We start from the raw sequence: 13,375 nt of genomic DNA on the forward strand, positions 1-13,375 counted from the left end.
TTCAATGTAAGGAGTTTTAAGAAAATAGTCTATTTTTTAAAATACGAATAATAAAAATAAATACTATTGACTATTTTTTTAAATAGAGAAAAAATTAGTCAATTTTTTTTATATATTTAAGTACTAAAAAATAATTTACATCACACCTGCTATAGTCATTTTTTTTTGTAATTAAAAAAAAACTCTTAAAAAAAACCACTCTTATATGTGCATTTATTTTGAGGAGTGAAAATGCAAAAAAGAGATGGGAATTATTATGATGATTTATTATGAGGAAGTGACATCTTCATCCAACGTGGCATGAACCTAAATATAAAAACTTGGTCCTCCCTCGCACTCGCGATCGCGCTCGTACGTTCTCTTTCTTATCGGCGTAGTAGCCAAACCAAACCAATCTCCTCCTTCTCCGCTTCACAACAAAAAGATGTAGAGAGAGAAACTCTCTCTCTCTCTCTCTCTCTCTCTCTCTCTCTTGTGTTCAACCACTTTCTCTCTCTGGAACTGTCCATGCCACCACCGGATACACAACGTACAAAACTCACTGATTTCATAGAAACATACACAGCAAAGATGATGATAAAGTGCTCAACCACTTAGACTTAGACGCAATTTTCCCGGAAAATAAAAAAGAAAGAAAAAACAAAAAAGAAAGTTAAAACGCGCATGGCGACGCCGTTGGACGGAGGAGGAGTGGCAGTGCTCCCAAATTCCGTCAACAAGGTTGACTCCTCCTCGGCTCTCATTGGCGGCTTGAAGTGCTCCAAACCGGAGTCGCCAATTTTGATTTTCCTGTTCTTTCACAAAGCGATTCGGAATGAGCTTGACGCGCTGCACCGATTGGCCATCGCATTCGCCACCGGCAACCGCTCCGACATTAAGCCGCTCTCCGAGCGCTACCATTTCCTCAGCTCCATGTACAGGCACCACTGCAATGCTGAAGACGAGGTGCTAATCTTCCTACACCTTTACGTTTTCGGACTTTGTTACTTGTTAAGTTCTGCAACCTAATTTCCCGTTGTGAGAGAAATGACGTAGAGAGTGGAGATTTCGTGGCTGGTTTCATTTTTAATGACGAAACGATATGACACTCTTGTTTCTTCTGTCGGTCATTTCCTCTTGTTAAATTTAGGTCAAAATTTGATACTCGCTAACTAGCTTGAATATAGATTTTGCTTGTACTGAATAAATTGATTTGCAGGCTATGCATGCTTCTTAATCTTCTTTACTCTTCTGTTATTGTTCGTGCCAAGAGATGATAAAATAGAAAAAAGGAAAACTGTATCATATGGCACTTTTGCTTGGGGGCAGTACTATTGAAGCAGTGGATATGATTTCCTTAAATTGCAGCGGCGTTTTCTGATCTTTATGGTTATTCTCATTTTTTAATCTACGCGTTTGTGCACATGTCGTGGTTATACTGTGTATTGTGCATAAAAAACTAGGTAAAAACCTCCTTGTTTGTGTCATTATCACTAAATATCCACAATAAAACTGATTGAATGCTATGTAGCAGAAAAAGAAAAAGACCAGATTGAATGCTAAATGCTGATGCTCATTCATTGCTAAATTGAGCTTTTATAAGCTGGTAATGGTAAGTTAATGTGGTTAACTAACAGCTTCTGATGCATAAAGTTATTTCATTTTCTCCTACTAGATATGAAGTGATCTTTAACTGTCAGTCCTTCAGTGCATTTTTTTATAATAAGTTGTTTAGATGGGAAAGCTTTGTTTCAAAATTTAATTATCAGAGCTTCCTATAGGTTTCTTGATTAGTTTGATGACTGCTTTTTCTTTTGTAATGTGAAGGCTATTTGCTTTGGCTGTGCTTCTTTCATACTTTCTCGAAAGCATTATTTTATTAATTTGGCTTTGTCACTCCTGCTATTTTTGATCATTCTGAGGGAAATATATTCTGGAATGTAGGTGATTTTTCCAGCTCTTGATATACGTGTGAAGAATGTAGCACAGACATATTCTCTCGAGCACAAGGGTGAAAGCAACCTTTTTGATCATCTATTTGAGCTTTTAAATTCTTCCATCAATAATGATGAAAGTTTTCCAAGAGAGTTGGCATCCTGCACAGGAGCTTTGCAGACGTCAGTTAGTCAACACATGGCAAAGGAAGAGGAGCAGGTATAAGTCTATTTAATAGTAGCTCTTACCTTGTATTCCTCTCGGACTCATACAATGAGATAAATATAATGTAATGGTATTTTCTCTCCACAAGATAGACTTATTATTATTGCTTAAACAAAAATTCATAAAGATGAAGAGAAGATAATTACAAAGAGTTTGGAGAGTAAAGAATCCTCCCTATTGCTAAGAAGAATTGCCAATATTAACTATTGGAAGTGCCAAAATGGCTATTATGCGTTGCAACTGTATAACTATTAGAATTAAAATTATATTAGGTTTTTATGTTTGGTGAATAGTGATTGACTTATTATCATTTATGCTTTTGCTCACTTGATGGGTTAAGTATTCTTCTGGAGTAGTTTTAATGCGACCATCTGGGCTTTGTTTAGTGATTCAACTAGAGAAATAATCAGTAGTATGTCCTGGAATGATCAATTAAGTTGATTAGGGTTTTATATGTTAGAAATTATTGTTTTATCTAAATTGTAAATTATTATTGAAGCATGCAAGATGATATTTAATGTCTTTCTATGTGAAGAATACTTGCTATATATAACTTTTGAAGCCATTGCTTTTTGCCATTCCTCCCCTGCATCAAAATCCAAAGAAGGAATCTTGACAGTTAAATTGTTCAGGATCATAAGATTGCATCAGTTATTGAGGATTAAATGAATGGATAGTTAGATGTTACAAAACCTTGTTGAACATTATTGGATTATACAAGTAACCCTAATTAATAAAAAGAAGCTTTTTGTTTAATTTATCAAAGAAGAAACTTTATTATCAACAAGAATGGAAGAGTATATAAAATGATATGGCATTCTAAGACCAGTGCCTCACACAAACTTTTTGTGGATGATACTGTCCTAGTTGATGAGTCGAGAGAAGGAGTAAATTATGAATTTCATTTACATATCGTTAGGCTTTGGAACTGGAGTAAGGTAGAGTTATGGTGAACAGGTTCAATAAGACTGGAGTTAGCAGTGTGCTGGAGGTTAAAACTTGGATCACATCTTACCATGAATTGCGTTGGTTAGGTGTCTTGGACCCTTCCTACAAAGTGATGTGGATATTGAATATAAATGTGTGGTAAATCTTGGTGAATTTTATATAAATTTCAGTTTTAGCAAAAAGAGAGGAAGGTGGGGAGAAAAAATTACGAAGCTTTGATTTACATAAAAACTGATTACTATGAAATCATGTTTTAGTGGGATTTCTTTTGAACTAGTTTTGACTCAATTGAGTGCCAAACAAACACATAATATGTCTGAACTGGTCTTATTCTACCTAGTTATCTTATCCAGTTTTTGGTTGTTGGCAAATACCTATTGAGCTAGAAAAACAAATCAAAATGCAGTCTTCCAATTTGTCCTGATTATCATAGTGGCCATTCTAAAGAGAGTACGAGATCGTTAGCTGATCTTTATAAAGATGCCCAGAAGACAAGTCATTCTTTTATATGTGGATTGGTGGAAATTTATCTTTATGATAGCTAAATATGGAAGAAAAAGGGCCCATTTGTATAAAGCTTATATTTTGAAAAAAGCACTTTTTTAAAATTAAAATAAGCAATTGATGCGTTTGTCTAAACTACTTATTTTTCCTTTTTTTTCTTTTTTAAGAAACAAATCCTGTTTGCTTCTTAAATAAGTGCTTTTCTATAATCAATTTTTTTTGAGTTTAAACCAACTGGCCCAAAAGCCTCCTACTCTTTTTTTTTTCAGGATGGGGTGAGGGGGATGAAATTGAGATATTATTAGAAAGAAGAAAGATAAGTACAAGTAGGGGTAGCGTAAGACATCTCTCTAAGTCACTAAAAACTAAAAAATTAATTCTTCCCACTTAACAATGTGTATTCAGATCCTTCTATGATCCCTGTAGAAAATATTGTCTGTCAGATCCAGAATTCCAGATATCTGAATTAATTATGATTCTTGTAAAAAGATTATAATAGATGATCTTAATTGACACGTCAATTTTGGGTTATATACTTTGATCTGGTTTTGTCCACTTTAACTTCTCTTGTCCTTTGGATCTCATCTGTAACACTGACTTACATATCTTATCATGAGATTTAATCATTTCTTTTCTAGGACACTTATGGCTTATGGTAAGGATTTATTTTCTCCTTTTCTGCTCTTATGGCTTATGTATGAAAAATTATCCAAAACATTCAACTATTTCTGTTCCCAGCCAAACAAGATAACATCTTTGGACCTACCTTGCTTTTTGACATGGCCTTGGGAGGTGGGGGTTGTCTTATTAAATAGCCTGCCAAATGAAAGTGATAGCTGCATGCAGTTTTTGTGCTCAGGGTGCCATTGCCCCACTTTCATTAACAATTCAAATCAGTGTTTTAAATCCTGGATTGCGGCATGTAGTGGCCTGCCCCAAAAACGCTGTAGTGGGATAGCAGATAGCTGCGATTGGAATTTTTTTTATATAGTTTACATAATGTATACTATATACCTATAAATTCTCAAAAATGATAAAAAAAAATACTCAAAATTAATGACATTCATAATTATCAATAAAAGGTCGTAGATGTCTTTAAAAAAACATACAAGTAAATACCATCAAAAGTCAAATGCAAGTTTCCTAGATAGAAATCATCAATCACCATCTGAATCCAAATCTTCTTTTATCATTTTCACTACCATCATTAATGTGATATTAGTAAATATATTATTATTGCTACACTTATCACCTTTGGAATTTTTTTTGGAAATTGAGTATTTCAAGTACCATGTTAATCAATTACGCATTTTTTTTGAAAAATTATTATTATTAACTTCTTAATTGTTTAATGGGTATTGAATATTACCTTATTACTTTATCTATAATTTTTTTAACTGTTAAAATTTCAGCCTGGTAAATAAATGAGTACTTTGTATAAAAAATACTGCTAAAATTGAACTCAAGAAAGCATTACAAAAAAGAGTCACATAGTTCTGATTGCATGTAGAATTTATGACATGGAGTAAATTGTTTATTATTTTGATGGGTTAATGGGTTACTATGTACATGAGAGCTTTTCTTTTATGATGTAATTTCCTGTTATTAATTAATGTGGTTCATATGTACTGAGGAGCTTTTTTATTAATGGGTTGATATACTAGATAGGTAACATATAATCTGTTTATAAGCTGGTGTCCTAAAGGAGGATTCTTGGAGTATCATTTTGTCATGGCCAATTTAAATGGCTTCATAACCTTATTTGCTTGGGGATGTGTCTGACTTTTTTGTTTGTCGAGTGATATTAGGTATTTCCTCTGCTTATTGAGAAGTTTTCTCTTGAGGAACAGGCATCCTTAGTTTGGCAGTTTCTTTGCAGTATTCCTGTGAATATGATGGCCGAATTTCTACCATGGCTTTCAACATCTATATCACCTGATGAATCTCAGGATATGCAAAATTGCTTAATCAAGATAGTGCCACAGGAAAAACTCCTTCAGAAGGTGTGGTTTTCAAATGCTAACTGAGCATTGTTGTTTCCTTTTCTTTGTTAATGCTTTTTATGTGTTGAATATGATGATGCTATTTATTGTTAGCTGACAGACAACAAGGAGATTCTACATTAGGAAGAATAAGAGAGTTTAGGGAATTAGAGGTTTAAACTTCTATTAATAGAAATAAAAGAAGCTGTCATTTATAGTAATAACTGTTTGGTTGGTTACAGTACAGAGAGTAGTTATGAGGCAGTTAGGGAGAGTAATTGGGGGGTGTCAATTGTTTTTGAGAAAGAGAGAAGAGGCCAGGTCTCTCAAATCTTTATTTCACAAATACACGTGTTCTTCATCTCTGTTGTGTACCACATTGACACTATTGCAGAGATTGATTGTTTGCAATGAACATTACTCATCTGTCTCATATCCTGGTCTTGTTCTATTATTTATATTCATTTGATTTGATATATAACTGTAATATATCTTAATCTTATTGTATTCTTGCTTATTGAAGGTCGTTTTCTCCTGGATGGAAGGAAGAAGTAGCATTAACACAATTGAAACTTGTGTAAATCATTCTCAAGTTCAATGTAGTTCTAGGTCATTAACCCATCAGGTTGAGAAAGTAAACTGTGCTTGTGAATCCACAACAACGGGAAAAAGGAAACATTCTGAATCTATGATAGATGTTTCTGATACCACTGGAACACATCCTATAGATGAAATATTGCTCTGGCATAATGCAATAAAAAAAGAGTTAAGTGAGATAGCAGTGGAGGCCAGAAATATACAGCACTCTGGAGATTTTACTAATCTATCTGCTTTTAACGAAAGATTTCAATTCATAGCTGAAGTTTGCATATTTCACAGGTATCACCTTAATTTAGTTTGATCAATATTTTGTCTATTGGAAGTATCATATTTCTCTTCTATTAATCAATTCCATACTCAATTTATCATAAGACGTGCCTTGTTATCTGAAACTATTTATTTTTATAAATGCAGTATTGCTGAGGACAAGGTTATTTTTTCAGCAGTAGATGGCGAATTTTCTTTCTTTCAGGAGCATGCTGAAGAAGAAAGTCAATTTAAAGACTTTCGGCACTTGATTGAAAGTATTCAAAGTGAAGGAGCATCATCTAATTCAGATGTTGAATTTTATTCCAAGTTATGCACACATGCTGATCATATAATGGAAACCATACAGAGGCATTTCCATAATGAAGAAGTTCAGGTGAGCCATTATTAATCGATTGACAAGTGAATCAAATCGCACAAATAGTAAAACACGGTAAGACCGAGTGTCGTGCCCACATAGACTTCATTTGTGCAAAAGTAGCTTGTGCAAACCAAATTCTAAGCAATGGAAATGAACGTTTGATTGATTTTTTTTTAACTATAGTGCAGAATGTAAAAATATCATAAAAGTAGTAAAGAAGTAAAAAAAAAAAAAGGACCCTGCTACTAAGTCAAAAACACAAGCACTTAGGGTGCAGAAAACAGAGAATATGCAGAATTATGGAATTTGTTGGGTGTTTGGCCTTACTAAACCACTCTTGATGTAATATTAATGATGTTTCTCTACTCAATGTTTATTCAAGTGTTACCCTAATCAAGATTCCTCTAGTGAAAGGGCCTAAATTACTTCACTTAACTCCTAATCCCTTAGCAAGTTAAATGACTTGGATCACAACAAGAATTAAAAATAAGGCTAATAAACCACATTCTATCCCTATACATGAGTTTTACTAGAAGCTACTTTCGGTTCTTAGTGGTGATAGCATTTTCCAATGACTCTCACTCTATAAAACATGCATGTGGGTGATCAAACCATAAACAAGGCAATAATAAAAGAAAGTAAGCAATAACATTGAAAATGAACATCAAATAGATAGAAGAGATAATTACATCAAGAGTTTGTAGTGCACCAAACCCCCAACAATGAGTGAACTAGCCTCTCATTCTCATGAGAGGCCTTACAAGAGAAGGAAATACAAAGTGGTAGAAGAAGAAATGGTCAAGAACAATGAGGACTAGCTTGAGCTCTATGTTTTCGTGCTTTTTGCTATGCCCTCGAGTGATCCTCCTAAATCCCAAGAGAATATGCTTTTATATTGGGCCCAACACCTTTGTCTTGTCACTTCAGAGTGGGCTCTACTCCCGGCCCCGGGGCGAGTCCTTCGCAAATTCCAAAAGACACTTCATATGTGATTCTACTCGCTAGGCGAATTCTTCAACAATTGCAATTCTGAATTTCATTTATTCACTCAGTGAGCTTTGCTCGCTGGTCGAGTTCTTCTAATGACTTGGTCTTTCTTCTTTACTCTTGAGTTGCCACGTGGCCTTGTTTGTACAAATACTCTTGCTGGGCGAGCATAGTTTGCTGGGTGAAACATCATGAATGACAGCTTCAATTGGTGCTCCAAAATTCTTGACAAAAGTGTAAAATCTAGAGGAAAAGGATTAAAATTTTATTCTATAAAACTCTATTTCCTAACTAAGTTGAGGTTAAACTAAAGCAAAAATTAAGGAAAAGTAGATAATTGTTGTGTTATTTGTAATTCAAATGAAAGTGTGCACAACAATTATCAGCCGTCATTGCTCATGTGATAATCTTTTTAAGTGACTAGTGTGAGATAAGAGTGTTATGAAAATGCAATGTTAATTGCAACAAGAGTAATTAATTTATTGCTGGGATTTGAATGCCATAAATTCTGAAGTTGATAAATGTGATAATTGTTTTATCTATTTAGTTAGTTATTTTTTATTGGAGTGAAACATTAACATGGGAAATTCCTTATAAGGAATTTACAATTAATCTCTGTTTTAATCTATTAGTGTTCTTAATTCCTCTCATCTATAGGTTCTTCCACTTGCAAGAAAGCACTTTAGCTTTAGAAGGCAATGTGAGCTTTTGTATCAAAGCTTATGCATGATGCCTCTGAAATTGATTGAGCGTGTCCTGCCATGGTTGGTAGGATCTTTAACTCAAGATGAAGCGAAGATGTTTCAGAGAAATATGCAGTTGGCAGGTTCTATGTCTCTTCAAACCTCCTTGCCTTCTTAAAGAAATTATATCTCCGAGAATTTTATTTGTGTGTAATCTACATTTGACAACTTCTTAATCTGCTTCAGCTCCAGCAACAGATTCTGCTCTTGTCACACTCTTCTGTGGATGGGCTTGCAAGGCTCGTAATGAAGGTCTGTGTTTGTCTTCAGGTGCATCAGGTTGTTGTCCTGCTCAAAGACTTTCAGATATTGAAGAAAACATTGGTTGGCCATCCTGTGCTTGTGCATCTGCATTATCTAATAGTCATGTATTAGCTGAATCAGGTGGGAACAATAGACCAGTCAAGAGAAACATATCGGAGTTGCACAAAAATGAAGATCTACCTGAAACTTCAGAGGCTGAAGATATTCAGAAACAATGTTGTAGTGCACGGCCTTGTTGTGTGCCAGGTTTAGGAGTAAGTAGTAACAATTTAGGGCTGAGTTCTCTTTCTACAGCCAAGTCCTTACGGTCCTTGTCTTTCAGCTCTTCTGCCCCATCTCTTAATTCCAGTCTTTTCATATGGGAAACAGAGAGCAGCTCATGCAATGTTGGATCTACACAAAGACCAATTGATACCATATTTAAATTCCATAAAGCTATACGCAAAGACTTGGAGTATCTAGATGTTGAATCTGGAAAGCTGAGTGATGGTGATGAGACAATTCTTCGGCAATTTAATGGAAGATTTCGTCTTTTGTGGGGTTTGTATAGAGCTCATAGTAATGCTGAAGATGAGATAGTATTTCCAGCTTTAGAATCCAAAGAGGCACTTCATAATGTGAGTCATTCGTACATGCTGGACCATAAGCAGGAAGAACAATTGTTTGAGGATATTTCCTGTGTTCTTTCAGAGTTTTCTGTCCTTCATGAAGCCTTGCAGATGACCCATATGTCAGACAATTTAACTGAGAGTAATTTTGGAACCTCTGATGCTAATAATAGTGATGATATCAAAAAATATAATGAACTTGCTACTAAGCTTCAGGGGATGTGCAAATCCATAAGAGTCACCCTGGATCAGCATCTTTTCAGAGAAGAATGCGAACTGTGGCCATTGTTTGGGAGACATTTCACTGTAGAGGAACAAGACAAGATAGTGGGTCGGATAATTGGAACAACAGGTGCTGAAGTTCTCCAATCAATGTTACCATGGGTAACGTCTGCACTTACTCAGGATGAACAAAACAAAATGATGGATACATGGAAGCAGGCAACTAAGAACACTATGTTCAATGAATGGCTTAGTGAATGCTGGAAAGAGAGTCCAGTGTCTACAGCACAGACAGAAACATCAGATCATATCACTTCTCAGAGAGGTATGTGATAAGATTTTAGTTTCTTTCATCTTTTGTGGAAATTGTGAGATTGAATATTTAATAATATAGCGTGTTATTGTTCTTTCCTAGGTGCTGAATATCAAGAAAGCTTGGACCACAATGATCAGATGTTCAAGCCAGGTTGGAAAGACATATTTCGGATGAATCAGAATGAACTTGAGTCAGAGATCCGCAAGGTATATCGAGACTCAACTCTTGATCCAAGGAGAAAAGCATATCTTGTGCAGAATCTAATGACAAGGTTGGTTCCAGTGATCATACTTTTGGTGTTATTTAATAGGGACAAAATTTGCTGTATATTTGTTAGATAGCACTTTAGTCTATTGTCATCAAGTTCCAATTCTTGATTAGTTATTTTTGTCTTGTACTAGTCGATGGATAGCTGCCCAGCAGAAATCACCTAAAGCTTTATCTGAAGGATCATCTAACAGTGTAGAAATAGAAGGACTCTCACCATCATTTCGGGACCCAGGGAAACATGTATTTGGGTGTGAGCACTATAAGAGAAATTGCAAGCTTCGGGCTGCATGTTGTGGCAAGTTATTTACTTGCAGATTTTGTCATGACAATGTCCGCGATCACTCTATGGATAGGTAAATTTCTCATGGAATTTCTTATGTCTTGTATTTTATAATAGTATTTACTTCTAATCATCTGCTTGATCATTGCAGAAAAGCAACATCAGAAATGATGTGTATGCGCTGCCTGAATATACAGCCAATAGGGCCCCTATGCATAACACCTTCATGTAATGGGTTTTCAATGGCAAAGTACTATTGCAATATATGCAAATTTTTTGATGATGAAAGGTATCTTTTAGTTCTTCAGAAAAATTTTTGGTGTTAAAATTGCTATTACCTGTTTCTTGAGATGTACATATTTATACTTCTGAAAACAATCTATAGTTAAAAAAATTTAGTGTGTCTATATGAATGTTTTAGCAAGAAATATATCTAGTTGATTATAATTTAGTCTTTCAACTTTTTAGTTAATTTTATTTTTCCTTGTTACTTTTATTCCATCAAACTTTGCATCATTCATTTTCAGGAATGTATATCATTGCCCATTTTGCAATTTATGCCGTGTTGGACAAGGGCTTGGTATTGATTATTTTCATTGCATGAAGTGCAATTGTTGCCTGGGGATTAAATCATCATCTCATAAGTGCCTGGAGAAAGGTTTAGAAATGAACTGCCCAATTTGTTGTGATGACCTGTTCACTTCAAGTGCCACAGTCAGAGCTCTACCTTGTGGCCACTATATGCATTCTGCTTGCTTCCAGGTCTATTTCACACCTATTTTAGGTTTTAGGTTTCAATTCCCTACCCAAACCAGGGGTAACCTATTCTCAAGGGTTGTGGATTCAATCTTATATTTTGTTATATTATGTTAGGCATACACGTGTAGTCACTACACATGTCCAATCTGCAGCAAGTCATTGGGAGATATGGCGGTAAGATGATTTTCTTTCATTAAATCCTTACTTTGCAATCTATTAAGACTTTATTCTCCACCTTTATAATTCTCCATAAAAAAAGAACAAAATATTTATAGATGCACAAAAATCTGCAAAGGAAAACCAAACAGGGTCATTAGTTTAATAATGCTCTACTATCTTTCTAACATGTACTTGAGTGAGAAGTTGAGGCAAAATAAAAGATGTTAACAGTTTGCATTTGTTCATATAATTTAGTTAAAAGTAAAGCTTGATATTGCTTAGTTTGGAAAAAATAAAACTTGAACTAAAGAGTGTAAGAAGGAATACATTCCCTTTGATAAAGAAATTCATTGAAAAGATGAGGGATATAATTAGATTATTCATGTCAAATCAATTGAAAGCTTGAAGAGGTACCCGACATACTATTCTTAGTTTTTTCTGTACCTACCCAGGTTTACTTTGGTATGCTTGATGCCCTATTGGCTGCTGAGGAACTTCCTGAAGAGTACAAGGACCGGTGTCAGGTGAGTACTTTTTGTGTCGATCTCTTACATGACTCTTCACTTCATTCCTTATGAAAGAGAGAATTTTGACATTTTAGTTGACCAGCAAAGAATTTGTAAGATCAATGTTTGTTAAGCCTGTTTTGTAATGGCAATGCAGGACATACTCTGCCATGACTGTGATCGGAAGGGCACTTCACGCTTCCACTGGTTGTACCACAAATGTGGATTTTGTGGCTCTTACAATACCCGGGTTATCAAATGTGAGACGTCAAATTCCAGCTGCTCTTAGTGTGCTTCTTTTGTCGGGAGGTAGACAGAGTTGGTAAATACTTGTATAGCAAATTAAGAATGCAAATTTTGCCTTGACTAGGAAGGAACCCCCTTATCGTTTCGTCTTATACTTGAACAGATGCTCCAAATCAGTCTAATAGCAATTATATTAATGCAACGTATATTGTTGCAGCTCCTATTCGTTTCTTTCTTCTGATCGTTAACTTCATTTAAGTTCACTGACTGCGCTGCGATCACGCTGAGCAATTTATCTCCGAAAATAATAATCACTTAGAAGATGCATATTTATATTCCAGGTTGATGATTTTTTCCTGTCGCATGCAAAAAATGATCATGGGTTAAAAGCCAACAATTCCTATCAAACCCGCCCAGAAAAGTATATGTTTATATTAAGAAAAGAAAAATACTCATTACCATCCCTACTTTGCTTGGAAATAGTCTCAAGGTATTATTCATCATCATATTCCAGAAAAAAGGCTCACAATTTTCCTTACTATCGGTACGCACGTAATCGCCAGGAAGACGTTCCCCAACTTTTATCCCAAAAAGTGACCTAACCAGATTCATAGTTCTAGTAAAGAATCCACTTCCGCTTACAGATGAATGTGACCCCCTCCCGGATTGACTAGAACTGGGTTTCAGAGTGGAACATCATGATGAGCTTCCATTGAAATATCTCTTCTCTTCCATGCTTACCCATATAAGTTTCTTAGGCAGGACAATTACTGCTCCCCCCGCCCGAAATACTACTTTGCTAGAAAGCATATGCCTTTTTACTTTGACCTACAAATTTATGGAATAAGAATAACAATATAGCGATAGGAACTGTATATGTAGCAGTAACCTTGAGGCATGTTCCTCAAGGTTTAGATCAGCAATCCTGTCCAATGTCCATAGTATAATTGTCAGAATGTTCCATTTTATTTTATAGTCTAACAGCTACATTCAAAAGAGATTAAGGGGCAGTAACAACATGAAAAATGACACCCCCCCTCCCTAATTATAAATGGAAAGTCTAACTCATTGACAAATGAAGTTTAACTTTTTGTTATTTTCATTTATCCTATTTCTTTCTTTTCTATTTTCATTCACTCTATTTTTTACTTTTTTATTTCCTTCCTACAAAACGCACACTAAAATTATTATTCCAATTCTAAACAAACTTCTAA

General features: G+C 35.0%; 1 protein-coding gene across 5 annotated transcripts; it reads left to right on the forward strand.

The window, feature by feature from the left end:
* The first annotated feature begins 337 nt into the window (after positions 1-337).
* LOC100803002 (zinc finger protein BRUTUS) lies at positions 338-12,363 on the forward strand. 5 transcript variants are annotated; one of them, XM_014778689.3, is made up of 15 exons: positions 338-945; positions 1,924-2,133; positions 5,400-5,594; positions 6,097-6,452; positions 6,588-6,816; positions 8,446-8,614; positions 8,718-8,810; positions 8,916-9,950; positions 10,041-10,212; positions 10,343-10,564; positions 10,643-10,780; positions 11,019-11,253; positions 11,365-11,424; positions 11,862-11,933; positions 12,073-12,363. In XM_014778689.3, the coding sequence occupies exons 1-15, from the start codon at positions 664-666 to the stop codon at positions 12,202-12,204; spliced, it is 3,600 nt and encodes a 1,199-aa protein (XP_014634175.1). In that variant the 5' UTR covers positions 338-663; the 3' UTR covers positions 12,205-12,363. The 5 variants fall into 5 exon arrangements, with proteins under 5 accessions (XP_014634175.1, XP_003530831.1, XP_006584874.1 ...); XM_003530783.4 differs by having other exon boundaries at positions 8,718-9,950; XM_006584811.4 differs by having other exon boundaries at positions 5,442-5,594; positions 8,718-9,950.
* The last annotated feature ends 1,012 nt before the right edge of the window (positions 12,364-13,375 follow it).

This window comes from Glycine max, chromosome 8, assembly GCF_000004515.6.
Source record: "Glycine max cultivar Williams 82 chromosome 8, Glycine_max_v4.0, whole genome shotgun sequence".
Classification (NCBI taxonomy): domain Eukaryota; kingdom Viridiplantae; phylum Streptophyta; class Magnoliopsida; order Fabales; family Fabaceae; genus Glycine; species Glycine max.

Excerpts from the sequence above, each read along its gene's own strand:
- LOC100803002 (XM_003530783.4), top strand. The coding sequence starts at position 664 with ATGGCGACGCCGTTGGACGGAGGAGGAGTGGCAGTGCTCCCAAATTCC. Across the intron at positions 2,134-5,399 it reads TGGCAAAGGAAGAGGAGCAG|GTATTTCCTCTGCTTATTGA; the intron begins GTATAAGTCTAT and ends GAGTGATATTAG. Across the intron at positions 10,565-10,642 it reads CGCGATCACTCTATGGATAG|AAAAGCAACATCAGAAATGA; the intron begins GTAAATTTCTCA and ends TGATCATTGCAG.